The sequence below is a fragment of the Streptopelia decaocto genome, assembly GCF_964273445.1.
Source record: "Streptopelia decaocto genome assembly, chromosome: 6".
NCBI lineage: Eukaryota > Metazoa > Chordata > Aves > Columbiformes > Columbidae > Streptopelia > Streptopelia decaocto.
Window position 1 is genome coordinate 26136041 of NC_138660.1, and position 23162 is coordinate 26159202.

A 23162-nucleotide genomic window follows, 5' to 3' on the forward strand; every position below is an offset into this window, starting at 1 on the left:
GGGCTGATAAGAAAGATGGGGACAGACTTTTGAGCAGGGCCTGTTGTGATAGGACAAGGGGTGACGGTTTTAAACTAAAGGAGTGAGATCCAGGCTGGATAAAGGGAAATTGTTGTCCCTGAGGGTGGTGAGAGCCTGGCCCAGGTTGGCCAGAGAGGTGGTGGATGAACCATCCCTGGAGACATCCCAGGCCAGGCTGGACGGGGCTCTGAGCAACCTGAGCTGGTGAGGATGTCCCTGCTCATGGCAGGGGGGGCACTGGGGGAGCTGGGAACGTCCCTTCAACCCAAACTGTTCTGTGATTCTGCAATCGCCAGCTCCCCAGCTTATCCTGGCTCTATCACCGGGGAACCTTGGTGCTGGAACTAGAGATCCTTGGCCTGACCACGGTGCAAATACTTAGGAGCGGATTGATGAGCGTACAGGCTGTGGTTGTGCTGTGGATCCCTCACGTTGCACAACCCGAGCACAGCTGCGCATCCTCCCGGCTGCCAGGTCCCGTTCACACACCAGGGAACCGAGCCCTGTGCTGCTGGAGCAGCAGCAACGTGCCCGGCTCAGCTCCGCCACCGCAAAACAAACAGTGGCTCAACCCGCGCCAGCCAGCACGGGCAGAGTGCTCCCAGGCGTCCCTGTTTGGGGTGGGCTGTTCCCACTGTCAGTCCAAAACAAGCTCAGTCACAGAACCGTAGAATCATTGTGGTTGGAAGAGACCCTCAGGATCATCGAGTGCAACCATAACCCAACTCCAGCACTGCACCATGTCCTGAGAACCTCATGTCCGTCTGTCCAACCCTCCAGGGATGGTGACTCCAGCACTGCCCTGGGCAGCCTGTTCCAATGCCCCACAGCCCTTTGGGGAAGAAATTGTTCTCCAGAGCCAACCTCAGCCTCCCCTGGTGCAACTTGAGGCCGTTTCCTCTGCTCCTGGCTCTTGTTCCTTGGGAAAAGTTCCATCCTTTGCTGGAAGAAGGGGCAGTGGCTCTGTTTTCTGGGCTTTTCTTTCCCTTGAATATGTCGTTTTGGGGCAGCGAGTCTCTCTGCAGCTCAGCCCTGCCTCACACCTGAAACGTGGGGTTCATTGCGCTGCCCATGGACACATTCAGGGCTCAGGAACCATCGATCCTCCCTCCCACAGGCAGGAATTTGCCGGGTAACCCTGGATGCTCCCTGAGCTTGGTTTTAAGAGCGTGACTAGAAAGTTACGGCTGGTTCCAACGTGCCGAGGCAAGCGCTGCCTCTTCCTTCAGGTTCTGCAACAAATTGCTGGGGCTTCTGCTCTTGTGCAACGCACCTGGAGATTTTCCAGAAGCTGGGGCAGGTAGGGGAGGTACGGGAGGTATGGGAGGTATGGTGGGGAGGTATGGAAGGTATGGAAAATATGGGAGGTATGGGAGGTATGGGAGGCATGGGATCCTGACGGGTCAGACGGCTCCATCCCAGCGCAGCGGGTTGGGACGGTGCCACCAAATTCACCCCCTTCCCGGGGCAAAACTAGCATGGATTTTGTGATACCTTATTTCATTTTACCCATCTAGTCTCGAAGCAGCTTCCCAGGAGGTGGGAATAACCCTGTTCTCGTATTCTGGTGGTGTTAAAAAATGAGAATTCTGTGAATTCTTTCAAAACTCCCCAACTTTCTCAGCTTCCCTGCAATCTCAGGGCTCTACCGTTCCCTAAAACCGATGGAATGAGCAGCATTTCCCCGGTGTCGTAACGCTGATGTAACAGGGTGGTGAATCAGCGGGGATCTTTCTGTCTGAACCGGGTTGTATCATCGTTATTGCCGAAGTTTTGCTATTTTAAGCCACAAAGCCCCATACGAACCAGTCCAAGTAAATGGCGAGTAGCTCTGTCGTATCCAGTTTCAAATCCACAAACTGGTGAGAACTGTATTAATGCAAAACTATTCCGGTTCATGAGACCCTGCTCCAAACAAGCTGGATGCCACGCAGTAACCCAAGCAGTCTGTAACATTATAAAGTGTATTAATAGTTCTGGGTGGCCTTCACCCGGGTGTTTGAGGGGCAGGGGGAATCGCAACGCCCGTGTTTTGCTTTAGGAAGATGAGCCAAAGGCTGGCGATGGGCTGCGGGCTTGAATTTACATCCATTTCTGGTTTCTGCCACAATACAGATGCCAAAGCAGGTCAGCTTTGCTTAATAAAAACCTCATGGGACTTTCAGCCTGTGCTACCTTTTCTAGGTCGTTACACCCATCAAGGTGGGGTGACTGGTCCCTGAATGGTGGTCCCCACCAACCCACCAAGGAGCTGCCGGCTACGTCAAAACCAGCCCATCCCACAGCCCCCTGTGCTTCTTTTCCGATTTTTCCAAGAAATCACCGGCGTATCTTCAGATTGAGGGGCAGAGGCCACCGAAACAAGGAGAAGCGGTTCCCCAGCCTTGTCACCAAGGGCCTTGTCCCGCTCAGATCCCAGCGTCCCCCTCGCCCCTGGGGCACGAGGTGAATGAACTGGAGTTTGGAGCTGGACACCATGTCCACATTCTTCAGCTCGGGGCTGGGAATGTCAGCTCCTGTCCCGACGCCAGGGGCTCGCATTCCTCCCCCATGCTGCTCCCAAAAAATGCCAGCCCAGAATGGCGTTGGGGACAGGGGTGCCACGTGGTCCAGGGGGACGGGAGGGGACATAAACCCGCAAAGAAGTCTGTTTAGTGCTGGTGACAGAGCCAGGCAGGGGTTGGCATGTGTGTGCTGGCGCGTGTTTACTAAAACGCTGCTCCCAGCAAGAGGGAATGGCTGGAATTCGCTCCTCTCGCTCCCCGTCAGACCCCAAGGACGCACAGGCGGACCTGGGGAATTTGCTCCTCCAGCTTGTTGCCATGGCTGAATATTTTCAAGACCCAAGCAGCCAAAATAAAAAAAGAAGAAGAAGAAAACCAAAACATTTTATTGGGAGGGAAGAAAAATAGCAGAGGGAAAAAATGCAGAAGAGTAATGAGAAGGACGAACGAGTCCAAGAAACGTATTAGATCATCCTTAGAAACTGGTGTCTGAGGAGTTCTCCGTAACTCAGGCTGTTCTAATATTTACTGCGTGTTGTTCAAACTGTAACTCCTGGCACCAGCTGGGGCTCAACGGCACCGTGTGCTGCTCAGAAACATTAGTAAAAACCAGTCCTGGGCTGCAGAGGAGCTGCTGGCAGCAGGGGGAGAGTGTGTAGAGCTGGCAAGCAGAGTAATGCGGGATATAAGCTCTGAGCAAGATAAAAAGATAAAACCCCCACAGAGCCGAAGCGAGGACAGGCCGGTGGCCGGCTGCAGCGTGGGAACCTCGCCATGATCCATGGGGAGAACGCGAGGGGCACACCCGAGGGCAGGCAGGGATCCCTCGTTCCTCTGATCCTGAAGGGACTTGTTTCTATCGGTGTGTTAGGTATTTAAAACCACTCTGCAGGCAGCTTTATTCTGAGCAGGTTTCGGCACGCGGATTGCGAGGCGTCGCTCCCTGCGCTCCGTGGCCATGACGCTCCGGCCAAGCATCCTGGAGGTGTCGGGAGCCCCAAGTTCCCACCCAGGCCCAGATGATGCAAGTTTGGCTCATTTGCCCCCGTGGCACCACTTTAGGTTCGCGCGGCAGTGATGGGTGGATTTAAAACGATGTTCCGGCACCCTCGGTTCTACTTGTATCTCCTGGGGGGAACCTGGTGCTGCAGTAACGTGCATCCTCTGGTGGGATTCCCCATCCTGGGTGTTAATTACAAGACACAGCTGATAAATGAGGGTGCCAGGCTCTCTGCTGACCCCACGCAGGCTGGGTGCCCACTGGAGCGTTTTCCCCAGGGGTGAGCGAAAGGATCAGGGAAAGGCCTGGCTTTGCCAGGTTGTGTTGCAGAATAAAGCTGAACACCAAGAGCTGCTGGCAGCACTTGGGGGGGGTCCCGTGGGCCATGCACTCAGCCTACGGGAAGGGACCCCCACAGCGAGATGGGGCTTCATAGCAACCCCATCGCTCCATCCCGGGAAGAGAAAGCACCGGGAGGGCCGGCGGGAGGCGCTTCCACGGGGTAATAGCCCCCCCGTGCAACCAGCGGGGCCGCGAACACGCGTGGAGGGGGCGGCAGCGGTGGGAGGGACCTCGGCGGGAGGAGGCGCGGTCTGGACGGAGGGGGCGTGGTCTGTGCTGGAGAATACGAGGTCTGGTGGGAGGGGGCGTGGTCTGACTGGAGGAGGCGTGGTTTGAAGAGAAGGCGTGGTCTGGCTGGGAGGGGGGCGTGGTCTGAGCGGGAGGGGGCGTGGCCAAGAGGAGTCGGGTGCCGCCCGCCGGCGGGGGGCCCGTGCGCGCAGCGCCCCCTAGCGTCCCGCTCCGCTCCTCAGCCCCGAGTTCGGCGACACAAGATTCTGTCACTTCGCTCCGAGGGTTGACGCGCGGGGACCTGTCACCCCCTGTCACAGCCACCGTGCTCCTCTGCCCGGGTACAGCACCAACAGAAGACACCTGCCCCCCAGCGCTTGAAAACCACACGCGCGTCTTCCGCTCGCACCGCCCTCCTTGCTGCAAGTATTAATTAGTTGGGAGCATTCTCTAAAAATTGTGTTTAGTGAACGGTTTCCTATGCAATGATGGTTTCCAGCTGAGGGGTTTTCCAGCTGATCTCTTAAGGATCGTTTCTGCCTCTCTGGTTTCATCCTGCGCACAATAACAGGTGTTGGATGCTGCTCTCGTGTGACATAAAGCTGATAAGTTAGGGATAGGGAACCTGTTGCCCCCTCTTATTAACACGAGCTGTGAGATGCTGATTTTACCCAAATAAGCAGTCTTGAAACCTCGTTACTATATTCATGTTTGGTACACCATGAAACATAAATTTCAGCCGCTGTAAATGAACTGAATTAGCTTTTGTTTCTTCCAAGTTGTAATTTTATCTGCAGCTCTGCAGATAAAGGTAAAGAGGTAAGTGATTGTTCTATTGCATTTTTCTGAGGGACCTTCTTTGCAGTAAGAGAAATAGCTCTGGAGCAGGACACAAAATAAAGAATAGACCCATGTTATTTCCTTGGTGCCTTATGAAAATGCCAAATGTATGTGTTGATTTTCAAGTTGCCTCATTTTCTGTAGCACTCCCCCATGTACTCAGTTTATTTTGTTGTTGTTGTTCACGTGTGGACACCTTTTTATGTGTATCATTTATCGAAAACTTGTTTAAAATTACCTGTTGTGTAAGGCTCACAGTGAATGGTTTTGGTTGTTTTTTTAATTGATTTAATTTAATTAATTTGCGGTATACGTCACTAGGTACTGCGTCCAGCCCTGTCACCCATAGCTCTATAAAGAAGCCAAACACATGGAAAATGCTGAAATAAGACCTGTGGAGAGATTCAAGATCAGGCTTTACAGGGAAAGGCCAAGGAAACAGAACTTATTTCACTTACGCAAGAGAAAAGGCTGATCGCTGTGATGACAAAGCCAGAAAGTTCCAGTAAACGGTGATATTTAAAGAGAATGAAAGCTGGTGGCAGGGGAAACTGAGGCAAAATGACGTGGCCCAAGCAAGCACCTGCTTACGGGATCCCTCCTCGCTGACTCTGCAGCCTTAAAAGGTTTTTCAGCGCTGAAATCTATGTGTATTTTATGGGTATTTTATGAAAATACTTTTAAAAGTGTTTTGGTGTTTTCTCGTTGTTGTCGAAGGAAGGAGTTTTCACTGAATTCGGGGAACAAGCAGAACAGAGTCGAAAACACAAGGCATTTTAATGAGGCAAAACATCCTGCGAAGTCTTTCGGTTTATTGGTGTTGAGCATGTTCCAAGCCCATAGAAAAGGACTCAGAAAGAATCTATTAAAAAAGTTGGCTTCTGGGATCTGCAACGTCAGCATGATTAGAATGGATCTGGTTTTATCTGTAGGAGAACGTATCATCTACAGGAATCTGTTTTTCAGAAATAAAATACATTTGTGTCCTATAAAAGGTGTCCAGTTAGGGTGTAACAGTATTTTCTGGAGCTGGGAAGAGAAGCAAATACCTTAGTGTGGCCATGATACAGCAGAGACTCAGACCTCAGGTCCAGCCAAGGAAATTAGTACCCATTCTCTCCTCCATCCCCACACACTTGAGCACCTTCTGCTGTGTTCCTAAGGCCACCAGAAGCCACGGGAAGATTCCTATTGCCCACAATGAGTTCATTAGTATCACCCAGCACTCACCACGGTTTAGTATGTTCAGTTACCGCAATAACTTCAGCACTGCCAAATCTGCAGAATCTAACCATAGATGCCTGGCCCGCAGACCAGAGATGGAGCTCAGGCGTCTCCCCGGTGTGTGCGCAGAGGCAAAATCCTCCCAAGTATTCTTCCTGCATCCGAACTGGGATTTCAGGCGAGAGATTCCATCCACGCGTGATCCAAAGCTCAAACCACTCGCTGGCCAAAGGGTCTGTTCATGCCCTGCACGCAAGGAGTGAGCGGGGTTTGCTCTTTTCCAGATGCTTTCTTGCCTGGTGCCATTGCAAAAATTGTAAAGGTATTTGGCCGGAAAGCGCGAGGCAAGAGTTCGACATCTGCAGCCTGAAGAAATTCAGACTTGCTGCTCCCCAAAACAATCTAAACCCTGAGAGGAATGTGAGTCATGCTCTCCTGTGCATCTTCTTGATGGATCCAGGGGTTCCACAGCTTCTTCTTGTCCACAAGATGGTGGGATTCAGTGAGCTGGGTCAGTGCTTGGTTCTGGTTCTCAGTAATTTTGATCCTAGCGAAAACTGGGATTTTAATGCTTTCTCAGAAAGGAAGTCAAATAAATATTTTCCACGTCCTAGGTAAATACTCCCATTGTACTTTTGTAAAAGAAGGATGGCATACGACTCCTACAACTAATGATCTCCATTCTTCTATCGTGTGGGGGCTCTGAAAAACCCCGTTAAACCATGAAACAGCTCAAACTGCCAGAGCACAGGGAAAAACTGACATAAGTGATCTGTAAAATGTGACCACATAAGTTTACAACTGCTGTTCAGCTGGCTTCCCAAGGGAAAGGGAAAGGCACAGAGAGGAACGAGCTCTCCGAGGACGGGGGCTGCACTTGGAGTCATGTCATTGCAATGAATAGCTATCACGTCTTTAAAATAAAATGTGATGTCATTATTTTTTGGTTTTATTCCTCTATCTCGTCTTTAAACCTCTAGCGAAGCCCATTTCCACACATCATGAATGGCAGCACAAGGTCTGCGTTCTTAGCAGGGACATGAGAAAGCCCCTGAAAACAAATTTTGAAGGTTCATTGGCACTGAAAAGCCAACAAAAGACCAAAGAGGAGACAGAAACGCGGCAGCTCTCAGGGGTGCAGCACCCGTGAGCTGGTCTTGGGTCTTGGCATCTTCTCAGGATGTTTGTGTCGCAGTGATTTAACACTGGGGACTGGCCAACGTGTGGGAGGATTTGCTGCAGCAGTGGATGGAGACCTGGGGGATTCCTCAGGGTTTCTGCAGCAGTTGGTGTGTTTAGGCAGCCAAATCCAGCCTCACTCTTCCCTTTGGGAACAGCGTGAGACCAACAACAGCAGGGTCAGAATACAAGGCCGTGATTGCAGGAATTCCCCCTCAGTTTGGTCATCCAAATGGTTTTCTTCATCATTTTCTGGCCTGTCTAGATAGCAATTCTCACCTGAGTACTAAGCTCTGATGGTCTGAGCACAAAACAAAAAGTAACAGTGTCACAAGCCTTACTGTGCAAGCCGTGCCTTAAAATGGCCCAAAATCCCGTAATCTATTAGCGAGGAAAATGCTCTAGATGACACATACCTCAACCAGCATCCCCTGGGCACCCCATTGAGGGAAGAGGTGAGAGGACCAGCCCCCAGACACAATTTATTTCGTATTTAGCAATATCACGGCGTGCAACACTCCCCTATAAGGCAAACAGAGGAATGGCATGTGCCTTACCAAGCAGATGCTGAAATCCCACTCTGACGCTCTGCTTTCCCCCGGCCGCTGCTTGCTTAATGCCACAGGAGCTCTCAGTCCGCTTAATCTCCCCAGGATGTTTTTTCCATTAAATGCTACATTTCCAGGAACTTGCACAGGGCATTTCTCCCTCCTGCTGCGGAGCGACTTTTCCTCTCTTTATGTATTTCAGCCCAAGCGGTGCGATGCTGCAGTGACCGATCAGCCAGCCCTTCCTTCTCAAGAGCAGCTTTACGGACCTGCCTGCACAATTAGAAAGTAAAATAAAAGAAAGAAATCTGTTGCAAAACAGAGCAGGCTGGAAGTCTGAGGCTTTTTTCTTTGCTTCAGTGCTGGGTCTCTGCTGTTCCAGAAACACGGACACCAGCTTTCCCAGCTAGTTTATGGCAGAGGAGGTGGCATAAAAAGAGTTTGGGGGGGAGTTCTGTATGTTTTCAACCTTGAAATTTCAGCTGCTCCCTCCCCTGGAAGAGTCCATGGGTGACTGCTGATCTGAGAGAAGCCACCTGGCTATTTACTCAATTCGATATGCACTTTGTTCCCTCATTCTCACATCTCCTCCCTGGGCTGTGGGCAAAGGGATGGCAAATTTAGAGAAGATAAATACCAAATAGCTTAGAAAAACTAGTGCTTACCCAGGCTCAGCTGTGACATCTTTTCCTAGGTCCCCTAAAATACCTTTTGCCCCTTTCTAATGAGTGTCCGCAAGCAAAGCCGCAGCTCCACGGCATCTTGGCAAGGAAGCATTGCGGGCAGAGGGCTTTGTACGAGCAATGAGGAGGAGGCTCCTGGGCCACGTAACCGAGGTGCAGTTTCGCTGGACGCCATCCAAGCGCTGAGGTCACCTGCTGCTCGGAAAGAAGAGAAGCTGTTTGAAGGCAAAAAATGTTGGAAGGCTGATGGGAGGAGGCAGAAGGGCTTCATTCCTGTGTCTGTGTGAAAGGGCCAGCTCTCCTCTAGAAGGAGTGTTACACCATCATTTACAACTGTAAAGAGGAGGTGGGAAAAGCCACTTTGCACTGTGTGTCATCCAGTCTGGACATGGTGCAGGCATCACCAAAGCCCTTTGTCCCATCTCCCACCTCACAGAATCCCAGGACGTCAGGGACTAGAAGGGACCTGGAAAGCTCATCCAGTGCAATCCCGCCATGGAGCAGGAACACCCAGATGAGGTTACACAGGAAGGTGTCCAGGAGGGTTGGAATGTCTGCAGAGAAGAGACTCCACAACCTCCCTGGGCAGCCTGGGCCAGGCTCTGCCACCCTCACCCCCAACAAGTTTCTTCTCCTATTTAAGCAGAACCTTTTGTGTTCCAGTTTGTACCCATTGCACCTTGTCCTGTCACTGGCTGTCACTGAGAAGAGCCTGGCTCCATCCTCCTGACACTCCCCCTTTCCATATTGATCCCCAGGAATGAGTCACCCCTCAGTCTCCTCCAGCTCCAGAACCCCAGCTCCCTCAGCCTTTCCTCACACGGGAGATGCTCCACTCCCTCCAGCATCTTGGTGGCTGCGCTGGACTCTCTCCAGCAGTTCCCTGTCCTGCTGGAACTGAGGGGCCACAACTGGACACAAGATTCCAGGTGTGGTCTCCCCAGGGCAGAGCAGAGGGGCAGGAGAACCTCTCTGACCTACTGACCAACCCCTTCTAACCCACCCCAGGTACCATTGGCTTCCTGGCCACAAGGGCCCAGTGCTGACTCATGGTCACCCTGCTGTCCCCAGGACCCCCAGGTCCCTTTCCCCTACACTGCTCTCCAACAGCTCGTTCCCCAACTTATACTGGAACCTGGGGTTGTTCTTATCCCTCTATCATATGTCTTACACAAGGTCCCAGCACATCAAATTCCCATCAGTGCCCATTAATTGTCAGTGAATTGCTTTCGCAGATGTGTTTTGCATCCAGAAATGAACGCCAGCTCTTCCCTGCCCCTCGGGACGCAGCGGTGGTGAGCGCTGACACAAGCGGGTTCAGCGCACGAGCAACAATGCATCCCGCTGCCTCGCCAAGCAAAACTTTGCCGTCCGAGCGCTGCGAATTCACAGCTATTGCTCGCAGCTTTCTGCAGAGAGACTTCGCGTGCCCCTTTGCAATGTAATCTTACCCAGAATGGTTTTGAAAGACCGTGAACGCCATCCTGCCAAAAACAGTCTATGCAGCCAAAAAAAATCTACAGAAGATCTTTAGCATTTGAGTTGCATTTTTTTCACCTTTTCAAATGATAAGTTGCTTGATATCCGTGAAACCTTCATTTGACGCCCAATACCCCCCATTATTCTCCTAAGTGCGGCAGGCTGCATTTTCATTATAACTTCAGGGCTCAGCAAGCAATCAGCCTCATGAACACAATGGAGCAGACACACCAGCGATGACTTTAGCCCTAAAAGCGGCTGCGCACAGGCTGGCAGATGGATCCTAAGAATGTGTTTATTTGCGTTTGGTTTATGCGGTTTGGGTGACCTTTTGTTAAGACCAGGCAGTGACTTCCAGGAGGCAAGTTACATACTCACTGTAAAGAAATGCAGTAAAATAATCTAGTACGGGTCCTTCATTTCTGCTGAATATCACATTTCTGCTGAATATCATACCCTGTGTTACAGGCAGGGGTGGCTGAGGTTAAGGTTAATGTTATTGGTGGATGGGATGGTAACACTGCACCAAAAGACTTAAGTTTCCGCACAACTGGAGGCACGGTTAGTTATTGCTGCTGTGAACAGTCTTTAGTTTATGAAACTAAACGAGGATTACTGCTGAAACCAGGCAATTGGTGCAAATTCATGCTCCTTTAGTGCATTAGTTCTGCGAATGCTTTTGCGATGATTTTTATCAGGCAGCTCAGGAATCCTAAGCCAAAGACGAGCCTTAGTTTTGTTTTCTGATCACTTTAGACACGCGAGTTGCCTGTATGTCCGGGAGTCCCTAAGCGAGGTGCATCAGAAAATACCCAGAATCTGAAATTTAGATTATGTCTGAACAATAAATAAACACACAGACCCAGACTCTGGGTTTAAGGGCTGAGGAAATGGTCTGTGGAGAACCTGTGGTATGGAGGGTTCGCTCTCAGCGTCCTGCGCTGTCCAGGAAGCTCCACATCCACCCAACCAAAGACTTACACGTAATTTGCAACTCCATTTCCAGTTTTGTTTTTCCACAAGTAAGTGATGTTTATTGTGGAGAGGTATGCAAGCAATTTCTCTTTCACCGCAGTGATGAGAGGAGCAGAACATCCTATATGCTTTCCACTGAAAGACTCACTGATTAAAAACCCCTCATGGCCAATTAGCCTGCAGTGTCCTCCTGTCACGTTGTCCTGTGTAGGTATGAAATCCCTCCCGGCAGGTCCGATGGGAGTGTATAATTCAAAGCTATTACCTGATTTAATGGTAATAAACGGATATTGTGACACATCTGCTGAAAAGCTCAATCGAGCAGGCAGCTACCAGCGATGGATTTGCTGAGACCGAAGCTGTTACGGCTCTTGGGGGAGCACGGAGGAGCTGGAAAGCAGCCAGGTGGGAAGGTGGTGATGGAGACGGTTCTTCCATCATCAGCCCGGAGGGGCGAGGGACCGGGTGCCGTCGGCTCAGACGTCGGTTCAGAAACACAAGAGCCACTTGCCAAGCCCATCGCAACAGAGGTTTTGCGTTTCAGGGGAAAGGTGGACATCCCGAAATGGGGTTTTGCGCCAAATTGCAACAGAAAAACTTACTTTTGAAACTCTGCGTAGAAGTGGATTTCGGGAAAAGGTCAGGGATGTTTGTAGAGGAGATTCAAAGTCTCATGCTGGAATTTGATGTTGTTTTCGTCGTTCGACTTGATTATTATTGCATTCTTTCAGAATATATCAGCTGTCACACAGCACTGCTGCTGGCATTTCATACTATAACAAAACAGCAGACATGTTTACAGTTCAAATGTTACTTTAGGATCATTATAGGCATCAATGGCTTGGCTGGCATGGAAATAACCATCCTTGGTAGATCAAAGGCCCTCCTTTGTTACAGTGAAATGAAACGCTGCTGCTGTTTCTTAGCTCTGAAAGGAGCACAAGCACAAGATTAAAGTGAAAAGCAGACTAAAACATTAAATATAGCAGCAGTACACAAAGTTTTTTAAAATTACCAAAAAAGGAAATTTTCTTAAAACTGAAATGCTGGTGTTCCAGAAGTATTTCCAGTTGGGTAACTTTCTGATCAGTGTCAGTTACTTCAATATATCTGTTGTTTTGTTTTTTTTTTTTTTTTTTTCTGGGATGTTTTGGCAGGGTATTCTCAGCCATGTGGAACAGACACCAGTCACCCAGCTGCCAGGCCTGCCTGTGGCTGGGAATGCGGTGGGTGGCCAGGGTGGGGTATTGAGCAGGACAGGTTGAGGAGGGTGACCAGGATGGGTTGTGGTAGATGGTCAGGACAGGTTGGGGTAGATGGACAGGTTGGGATAGATGGTCAGGACGGGTTGGGGTAGGCGGCTGGGGCAGGTTGGGGTAGATGGTCAGGACGGGTTGAGGTAGATGGTCAGGACGGGTTGGGGTAGATGGTCAGGACCGGTTGTGGTAGATGGTCAGGACGGGTTGGGGTAGATGAATAGGTTGGGGTAGATGGTCAGGACGGGTTGGGGTAGATGGTCAGGACGGGTTGGGGTAGATGGTCAGGACGGGTTGGGGTAGATGGACAGGACGGGTTGGGGTAGATGGTCAGCACGGGTTGGGGTAGATGGTCAGGACAGGTTGGGGTAGATGGTCAGCACGGGTTGGGGTAGATGGTCAGCACGGGTTGGGGTAGATGACAGATTGGGGTAGATGGTCAGGACCAGTTGGGGTAGATGGTCAGGACCGGTTGGGGTAGATGACAGGTTGGGGTAGATGGTCAGGGCGGGTTGGGGTAGATGGTCAGGACGGGTTGTGGCAGGTGACAGGTGGCCACGCCACCCCTGTGTCTGGCACAGCCCGGAGATGCCCGCGGCGCGGCTGAGGGCGGTGTGCGGGCTGACAGCAATTGCGCGGGGACCGGCCGTGTGCTCGGGCCGCGGTGTTCCCCGCTTCAGCCGTCCCTCAGGACGCGTCCAGACAGCCCCCAAGCGCCAGGCACCGAGCCCGTGAGGCACCGGCCACGACCGGGTCGTCGATGTGCAGCAACAACACCGCACTCCCCGCGGGCCGCGGCTGCGGCGGCCCCTCAGGCGAAGGGCGGGGGCGGGGTTGCGCGGCGCGCGTGCGCGGGGCGGAGCTTGCGGCGCCGCCGCGGAGGAAGCGGCGCCAGCGGCGGCGTCGGGCGCGCGCAGCTATGAGCGGCGGGGCGGGGCCTGGCGGCCGCGGCGTGTGAGGGGTTCGGTGGGGCGGGGGTCCCGGCCCTCCCCGCGGAGCCATGCTGCCGGGCCGCCGGGCCGGGCGGCTAGAGCCCGGCGGGGGGCGGCGGGGCCGGCCCCTTTCGGGGCTGGGGGAGGCGGGCGCGGGGCGGCGGCCGCCGTCGTGCCGGGTGCGGGGCCCGCGCCGCCATCTCCTCCGTCTCCTGCCGCTGCTGCTGCTCCTGCCCGCCGGCGCCCAGGGCCAGGCCGGCCCCAGCTCCGGCCCGCACGCCGCGGGGCCCCCGGACTGGCCCCCCGCCGGCCCCGGGCCCAGCCTCAGCCTGTACCTGAGCGAGGAGGAGGTGCGGCGGCTCATCGGTGAGTGCGGGCCCGGCGGGGGACGCGAGGCCTATGGGGCTGGGGAGGGGAGCGGGGCCGGGGGAGGGGTGGGGGTCTATGGGACTGAGGTGATGTTGGGGGTGTGGGCGCCCAAAAGGGGCTGGGGGGAGTTCTGGGGGGCTGAGGGGGCGTTTTGGGTGTCTGGAAGAGGATGGGGGAGTCTGTGGAGCTGGGAGGGGTGGGGGGGCTGGGGGTGTCCGTGAAGATGTCCGTGGCACTTGTGTGAGGTGACAAGTGTGGGGTGCAGGGGGGATGGAGGGGTCTGTGAGCAGGGTTGGAGGAGCTGGGGTTTGGCAGAGGATGGTGGCTGTGGGGTTGGGTGAATCTGGGGATCTGTGGGACTGAGGTGGTGTTGAGGGTGCAGGTGCCTAAAAGGGGCTGGTGTGGAGTTTTGGGGGGTTGGGGTGGTGGTTTGAGAGGCTGGAAGAGGATGGGGGAGTCTGTGGGGCTGGAGGGGTTAGCAGTGGCTGTGGGCGTCCATGGGGACATCTATGGGACTGGTGTGAGGTGACAAGTGTGGGGTGCAGGGGGATGGAGGGGTCTGGAGGACCTGGGGCTCAGCAGAGGTTGGGAGCCTGTGGGGTTGGGTGGATCTGGGGATCTGTGGCACTGAGGTGATGTTGAGCATGCAGGTGCCTGAAAGGGGCTGGGGGAAGTTTTGGGGGGCAGAGGTGGTGGTTTGGGTGTCTGGAAGAGGATGGGGGAGTCTGTGGGGATGGTGGGGGTCAGTGGGGCTGGAGGGGGTAGCAGTGGCTGTAGGGGTCCGTGGGGATGCCTGTGGGACTGGTGTGAGGTGACAGGTGTGGGGTGCAGGGAGGATGGAGGGGTCTGTGAGCAGAGCTGGAGGCTCAACAGAGAATGTGGGGCTGTGGGGTTGGGTGAATCTGGGGATCTGTGGGACTGAGGGGAGCAGAACAGATGAGTCCAGGGACCCTGGGAAGAGTCTCTGTGCTGCCTGGTGTGTGTGGTTGGGGTTTTAAGGGAAGAAAAGGGCCCTGGGCTTTACCCTGATGCTGAGGGGCTCCCTAAATTCAAGTGACTGGGGATGATGCCCCGTGGGAGTAGGGTGAGCCCTGGAAGAGATGAGTTCAGGCCTGTGATTTAATTAGCGAGGCAAGTGACATTCAGAGGGCAGAGAGGAGACCTGGCAATAATTGGGTGCGTGCGTGAAAGGAATCTTAATTTCTAGGCAGGCTGACAATTGCTGTGCGAGTACTTGGAGACTGTTTGTGAAGTCCCCCATCTGGCCCGCTGTGGAAGGCGTTCGCAGTAGTTTTTTGCTTGGGGAGTCTCTGAATTAAACAAAGATTTGTTTTCTGTAGGCCTTTGGCTTGCTTAGGCTCTTGTTTAGAGTGGGTGACTGGAGTCTCAAAACAAACACATTGGTATCCTTAGTGATTTGTTTTTTCAATAAGTGTCCTTGTGTGTCAGTGAGCTAAAAAACGGGTAGCACAAGACTTTATTTGCATCAAATGGACAAAATAAAAATATCTCCAGTTAATTTGAACTCTGCAGGCACGTAGCTGACCCAAGTCGGGGGATCTGGGGACTGAATAACACTGTAAACATTTTTTCCCTGATGGCTTGTTCTAGTGATTAGCATTCTGTTCCCATCATTTTTACACTGCATGTACTTGCTGCCAGATGCTCTGTTACAGACGGAGGATAAAAATGTCAGGCTTGCTGTTTAGCTGAGTTTCTAAACAAGTAGTTAATCTTGGAAATACTGAATGGTAAGGTTTGCACTGTCCTCAAATGTGTATTTAGTTGGATTTGCGCAGACTTCCGTGGTCCACTAGCGTAATTATTCATCATTAAGCTAACAACTGAGGGGGGAAGATCTACTGTTGTTATTATTTTTTAAGTTAAATTGCATCCTGGAACCTCTCTTACAGGTGTTTGTTGCTAACATTGTGAAAGTCACTTATTACTCAAGCTGTCTGTAGCTGTTTTATATCACTTAAAGTACCTGACATTTAACAATCTGTTCTGCTTCTGCGACCCCAAAGGATTTGATAACCTGGACTCTAATCCAGAGACATACTGGTGCATTTTTCAGCTAGTGGGATGCAGATCACTTGAAATCTGTTGTAGATCTGAAAGTTTATTTTACCTTGTGTTTTTGGCTTGAGCAGACTTTATTTCAGGAGTATTCTACACCTACTAGCTGTTTTAAGTAAGATGTAGTTTAATGAAGCACCTAGACACAAGCAATCATGTTTCTGATAACTATTAATACGTATTGCTCTGGCAGAAGAAAGTCTGAAGGGCCAGATGCATTTGTTCCAGCTCTTCACACTTCTGGAAACAAGACGAGCTGATTAAAAATAGCCAGTTTTGTAGTATCTGAATTGGGTTTCTGGACAATCAAGTTTATGGTTTCGGCATCTGTAACTTCTTTGAGGAAAGCCGTAGCTCGGGGGATGCTGGAATAGTCTTTCACCGCAGATGGGAAAATGCGAACTGTTAGGTTCAGTGAAGCTTCTAATATAAACACAGAAGCTAATTTCTCTCACCTTTTGTTTCTAAACTAACTTTGTCTCTACTACTGTCTTGCTGTGGTTGAACAGAAAACTCTTCAGCTTTCTGAAGTGCTCAGAAACCCCAATGTTACCTGGAGTTACTACATTCTGTGGCGTGTTTTCATGTTTCTTAATGTTACCCCCATCTCTAGATCACAGATTTGATGTGTCTGTTGAATCAGCCGCAGGCAGTCAGATGGTGCGTCCTCCGTGTAAAGCCGGAGCATCTCCAGTGGAAAATCTGTGGGACTGCATGGCTTCAGTGGAGCATCGAGGTGCTTCTGCTCTCCTCAAACCCAGAGTTTGGTGTCTCATGGAACCATGGCCTGTGTTTTTCATTAGGCTGTGGCTCTTGTAAATGAACTAGTGACTTGCTTATTTGTGGCTCTTCTTTTTGTGGCACAGAGGCAGAACAGATACTATGGTTTGTAGCAAAACTGCCTGCTACTTTCCTGTGTGCTTATGCCAGATTTCCACCGTTAGGCTGTGTGATTCTGACCATGTGTTTGCCTTAGGAGGGGTTGTTTTGAAATCTTCAGAACTTTACAGAGAAGAGAACTAGAGAAAACTGGCTCGTCTTGTCGTGTGAGATGGCTTTTTCTTTTGAAAAGCTGCGGAGTTCTCATGGCCTGAAAGCACGACTTTCTATATGGTGGGCAGATGGTGTCTCTGTCAGAAGTCTCTTGTCATTCTCATGGAAAAGGTTCACAACCATCCAAACTATAAGCCTTTGGGGGGGGAAAAAAAAAAAAAGTGTTTTTCACATATTTGAATGTGTCAGATCCCACTCACACCAGGCAGGATTAAGGGATAGAAGGGATAAAGGTAGAATGAGACATGAGTTAGTCAGGGGGACTTGGCTGAGGTGACTTCAGGGATGGCACCATGAGCTGTAGCTTTTGGGAGTTGGTTTGTGTGGACAATATTTTTTTGGACTTGCACATAAACCTGAAGAAAGTAGTGTTGATCTTATGGAGTTGCTAACTCTGTAGGTATGATAACACCACCTGATCGTATCGCTTTTTATTGACCACCTCATGGTGCTAAACTCACAAGACAGATGGTGTTAAATTAGTGATGAGTTATTCACTTGATGTAGTGACTTTCATTCAAATTTTCCTGTGAAGTCTGAATGTGGTGATTGCCCGATGTTGAAATCCTCTGTTGATCTGTTATTCACAGGATCCTGTGATATAAAGGCACATGTTTCCCTGCTTGGCAGGTAACAAACTAAGCTTTAGAGAATAAGGAAAAAAAATCCATTAATATTAGTTAGCAAACTTTAACAATGAATCTATTTAAAGTAGATAGCATTATTTAGCACGTAATGCATTCATGGTGTATCTCCTAGACCTTCAGCTATGAGTTTGGACAGTTCTGCAGCTCAACCTCACTGGAGACCTTGGGTTACACCCCACAAGGACCAGAGTCAATAGTTGCCTGTGAAAACTTGGCTTCAGCAGGTTTTTTCTTGCATTGCAGGCAGTTCTTTTGCAGCATTCATGAGATAGCACCTAATTGTTCATGGCAGCAACAAGGTGCTTAAGCAGGGAGGACGATCCTGTCTGTTCTTGCAGGGGTTATTCTGCTGTGAAATTGGTCTTGTGGTCTCTCCTTATCACGTGGCTCTGGTTCTTTCTAGACATAGATCTAGTCTTAAATGGTAAATGAGATTTAAGTCCCAAGGGGGGAAAAATACTGTTGTCACAGAACTAGGGGTTATCATAAAGCGTATGTATGGGAGGATTAACTAGAATTGTAGAGAATCTTAAAGTCAGAAGTCCTACAATGCTTGCGTTGAGTTTGCAAACTTAGTATTTTCTGGCCTGCTTTCTTCTGAGTAATCGTATTGAATGTCGTCTTCTGTTAGTTTTTTATTTGCACTTGCTTAATTGAAGAGTTAAATTAATGAACACTTATGTGACATTTTTTTACATGTTCTAGAATTTTATTTGAAGCCAGTGTGCAGCTTACTGAAATGAACTATCTGGTTTTGGGGTGCAAAATCTGTTGTAGCAGAGGGTGGGATGGTTTTTGAAATTGCCCTGCGGTGGAGGTTGGCAGGGGCCTCTGGAGATCATCTGGTTCAACCCCCTGCTCAAGCAGGGCCACCCTGAGCCTTTAACCATCTTGGTGTCCTTTGCTGGACTCTCTCCAGTAGCTCCGTGTCTCTTGTGCTGGGGAGCCCAGTACTCCAGGTGTGGCTTCACCAGAGCTGAGCAGAGCCCTGGTCAATTTTAGGCCAAATGTAGTTTAGTCTCCATCTGAACTAGACAAAACATCGACTTATTGCAGCAGTTGATCTTAATTAAGATTTCATACTGTGGAACAGCTTTCTTCATGGCACTATTTTGGGGAGCTTGCAGCAGGAGTTCACATCAAAAGTGCTTTCTGGGGCTTGCACTGGGTTTGTAGTGACTGGAAATCCTCTTGTTCCGTTGTCTGTCGCCTGGTTGTTTGTCCGTGTTGTGAAAGGGAGCTGAAAACTGATGTGCTGGGATGAGCTGGGTGTTCAAATCATTGAAAGGTTGAAGTATTTCTTGTGATTCTTGAACTGCTTCAGAGCCTTGTTAAAAGCCCACTCCTTGACAGCATCGCAACCCAGTGGGTTTTGTTAGTAGCACCTCAAATAAATTTCCATATGAGGTGGGTAAAGTACAGACGCTTGTATGTGTTACCTCTTCAGGACAGAGAAAATACAGCAAAGAGCCTTTGGGTAGTTGCTAGAGGATGAGATGTCCATGGAAGAGCAGGTGTTTGAGTACCCCAAGGTCTCGAAGCAAGTGTCTGTGATACGTGACCAAGAGTTCAGAATTTTGTTCACTTGTATGCATGTTCATAAATCCTTGTTTTCTAGCTTGTAAGTGCTCACCTCTGAAGAGCAGTAGCTATTTTCATGTCCCATGCAAAATCAAGTATTGTATTGCTGCGGTCCACCCGCTTGCTTTTGCAGGAGTGCGGAAACCTGCATATTAATGCTTTGGTTTACCATTTGAAAGGGAACTTAATTAAAAATTACCGTAGGTGCACCGAGCTGGATGGAAAGCAAGCTTTTAATCTTGCTGGACGCCATGCACTGTAACAAAACCGCATTGCTGATGCTGGTCTAAAAATATTCTGCTGTATTCCACTTAATTGGATGTGTTGTCTTTGGGATAATTATTTTATTACCTCGCCCTGTAAAGCTCTTTAGTCTCAATCTTTAGTGTCACCGGGGAACGTCACTCAAGCCCATTTTGGAGCGGTGGAGGGTTTGGAGGCCGCGCACAGCAACATCTGGCCGCTCACAAGCCACAGCAGGTTGGGACAAGTTCCTTGCGTAGCGGAGCCGAGCAATCTGTTTTCGGTTTGGAGCCTTTTCGGTGCACTTGGATGCTTGTCCGTCTGATTTACCGCGTACCGCGCCTCATGTCAATGTCGTTTTGAGGTTTATGAGAACAAGCTGCATTTGGGGTTCCTCTGCCCTTTTCTGTTAACTCACTTTTAATTTGCAAAGTTCAAATAGTGTGTGGGTAGCTGTTTCTTCAGAGTCATAGAAACCCCCTGCAATATTTGTAGGGCTTGCAAGCCAGCAGAAGAACATGCTTGAAAAGTTTGAAATAGCCATGGGGAGCGATGCCAGTGGAGGGGCAGCTTCTAGCCTGGGTTTGAAGTGCTTTGAAATAATTAATTCTGTGTGACTGCCATTGAGAGGAAAGTCTGGGAAATACCGAAGTCCTTGTGCGTATTGATGGGTTGATTTCTGCCACCTGCTTTATCACGCCAGCCTATGTGTCGGGATTTAAAAAACGCCGGGGGATTCTGTCTGAGTCCTTCCTGGGGGAAGTGATTTGTTTCTGCAACTGGGCCGCGCAGGAGGGACTGGCATGGTCAGCAAGCAGCTCGGCTTCCGTGGTGCAGCATTCCAAATTGTCACTCACTGGGGAAGAATATTCCTTTGCATGAGTCTAGGATGGATTTCATTTAGTAATGGAAAAGTCTAACCTCTGCTGCTCTGTCCTGGGAGGAAACAGCCATTCCAGCTCCCTGGGTCTGTCTGGTGATAATCGCTTGTGGCTTTTGTAACATTTGTGGAAGAAATCTGACCTCTGAGACTGAAGGCTGACCTGATGAGTGGGGGGAAAAGAAAATCCCGAAGCTGCATTCCTCGCTGCTGTGATTTTGACACCTGTGTTCGCTTTGGCAGTATCTTCTTTCTCAGTGTTGATTGTTTGGCCTCTATGAATACATGTTCTTTCTCCCTCCAGTGCATAGACAGAATGGGAACCAGAGAGAGCAAATGGAGGCAAAACGCTCCCTGTACACAGGAGAGAGGGCAGCACGAAAGGCTGGGACTGAAACTGCTCCTAAACAGGGCAGAGGGAAATACAAGAGATAAGAATCGTGGTCGCAGGCATGAAAAATCCCTGAGAGCTGGAGCTGTGCTGGACTCACTGGTGTGGGGGTACTTCAAAAGATGGTGTATTTGGGAAAATCTTGTGTTTTTTCTCCTCCCCTTCTGCTATTCAGAGTCATGTTTGGATACTGGAAAAGCTGAATTAATGAGGCACATTCTGAATGTACCTTGGTTTGTAGTTGTGCTGAGCTGTAGTGAAACAGGATTGCTTGATGACTAATTCCTACCTGAAACTACACAGGCTGAAATATCACCGAGGCTCCTACTTTCCTTGCAGCAGAAGGACCTTTAGTTAGAGTCTATTCCTCTAGTAATTTAGTATTAAAATCATACTTGCGGACTCAACTGAGAAAGTGGAGAGCGCCTGAAGGATGAAGCGCATTTAATGAGTTGTGCCTGATGAAGTGATTTTTTTCCCTTTCTCTTTTTTTCCCTCCATGAATGGCAGCAGCACCAGCAGATCCCGTGTAAGAATGAACGCTAACGCTCTCTGAAAACGCCTTGTGGCGGTACAAAGGCTGCGATAGCAGAGGCTTCAAGCGCATTATTTCTCTTCCATCTCTGCCTTTGTCGTCCTCTCAAGCAGATAACTTGCCTATTTGCACTGACTGCTTTGGAGAGCTGGGAGCAGAAGCAACAGCATGAAACTAATGCGGTGCTTTAGAATTTCGCTTCCACTTACTGGGTGTTGAATAGCCGTAATTAAATTAACCAGTATATTGATTTCACCACGCTGCTTGGGAAAGATAAGAGCAGTAATGTAAGCATTGGAGCTGCTGCTTGGTGGGCTGGAAAAGCTGCAGCCGCTCGGAATATGTGATGCCAGCGGTAGCAATGGTGAAGCCGAGCAGGTTGGTAAACTAAAGATGATTATCCTCTCAAAACTGTTTTAGCCTTTATGAAGTTAGTGAATGGCCATGTAGAATAATCCCTTCTAAAAGGAAAGCCCCAGAGTTTAATATTTCTTATTTCTTAGCATGCAGATTGCCACGGAAGTGAGTAGACCTGGTTTATTTTGTGCGGAGCTTAGTTTTGCGTTAAACAATTCATATCTGTGATGGAAGCCTTCCAGAGCATCTGGGCAGATGTGAAGGGTGCATTATGCCTTTGGCAGTCGGTCGCAGAACTAAAACCATGAATTTAAAGGTTGAGAAGTCTGATGCACTGTGAGAGGTGTGTGTTTTAAATTTTGTTTTAATTTGTACTCAGGTGGTTGTTACAGAACGACTCATGGCTGCTGACAGAGACGCCTTCTAAAGGTGGCTTACACTGTTGTATTTTATTTTGTTTCATGCTGGGATATAAAAATATAAAGCAAAATGAATGGGCAAATGAGAGTTCCCTTTCTGTCTCCTCCAACCCTGTATCTGCCCCATTCCTGTTCCCGTCTGTTCTGCTTGCACTTGCTCATTAGTCCCGATATTGGCTTTGAAGGTCCCTGGCACTAATTTTCTCCTGCCTTCAGGTATCTCAGTGTCACATCTTTCCTTTAGAATCAGCCCTTGGATAACTCATGTGCACTATTCTGGTTACTAATAGCAAAGTGACTGCTGGTTTTGTTGGAGTTTTAGTATTTTTTTAAGTTTCAAAGGGGCAAATTTAATTTAGAAGGTATTTAGAAGGAGCAGAGTTTACTTGTGTTCTGCCCGGAGAAGGGAAGAGGCTGCTCTGACTTTCAAAAAGTGAGAAAAACCCTGTTTGCCCATGGTGTTGAACTTGCAAATTCTAATGAACAGCATCAAGAAGATGAATTGTGAGTGATCTGTCGGTGCTGATTCATGGGGGTTTGCTGAGAGCTCTCATTAAAGAGTTTTTCCTCTTGTTTGCTAAATGTTGGGAAGTTTCCCCCTAAGATTCCCTGCGAGGAAGTCTTAGTTGGTTTTCAAGGATGCAGTCATTGCCTTCAAGTTATGTGGAGTATTTCCTCACATTGAATGCCTTGCGTATTGTCTTCCGTCTCCAGCTCATGAGAAGATGATTTTGTGCAGGTAACAAAGCCCTTTGTGTAAATAACCGCGCTCCTGAGCAACTGTACTGTTCCCAATGAGGAACTCAGGGGGGAGAAACCTTCCCTGGAGGTCAGAATGGACTTAATTCTGGAGCCCCGCCAATCACTGTGATGTTAACAAGGTAACGTTAGCACAATCCCATAGAATTTCAGCATGCTTTGGTGGTAGGTCAAGCTGTGATTTTTATTTCTAGTCTGTTTTCCATGCATTCAATACTGTATTTTTTTCCGAGGTCTGTGTGATACTGGATTATAATCCATCCCTTTCCAGCAAAGCTTAGCCTGAAGTTTAGAAGGAAAGGGTTGAGATAGATGCAAGTAGACAATGAAGAACTTGACGCACAAGTTGGAAGTTGTCCCCCAAAAAGGAGGATTCTTTTGTCTTGGTGTGTTTTTTCTCAATTTTATTTTTTCCTTAAGTGTCAGGCAATGAGTGGAAGGACTATTCAACAATCAGGGAAGAAACATTTCTAAGCAGAAAGTAGAAAGTGCATTAGTGAGTACTGATGGATTAGTGTCTGCTGAATTTGCCTTACAAGCTTGACACTGGACAGCACCCTTTGATGTTCTCTGGCACTGGTGTTTTGAGAGTGAAAAGCTATTTCTTCATCATCTCTATGTTACTTAAGATTTAACTT

At 49.6% G+C, this 23162-nt stretch overlaps 1 protein-coding gene across 2 annotated transcripts in view; it reads left to right on the plus strand.

The window, feature by feature from the left end:
* The first annotated feature begins 13236 nt into the window (after positions 1-13236).
* Positions 13237-23162, plus strand: part of RYK (receptor like tyrosine kinase) — a 55002-nt gene continuing 45076 nt past the window's right edge. For both annotated transcript variants that reach the window (XM_082055865.1, XM_082055866.1), the window contains exon 1: positions 13237-13577. In XM_082055865.1, coding sequence (XP_081911991.1) covers positions 13280-13577 — 298 coding nt within the window. In that variant the 5' untranslated portion in view covers positions 13237-13279. The remainder of the gene's footprint in view (positions 13578-23162) is intronic.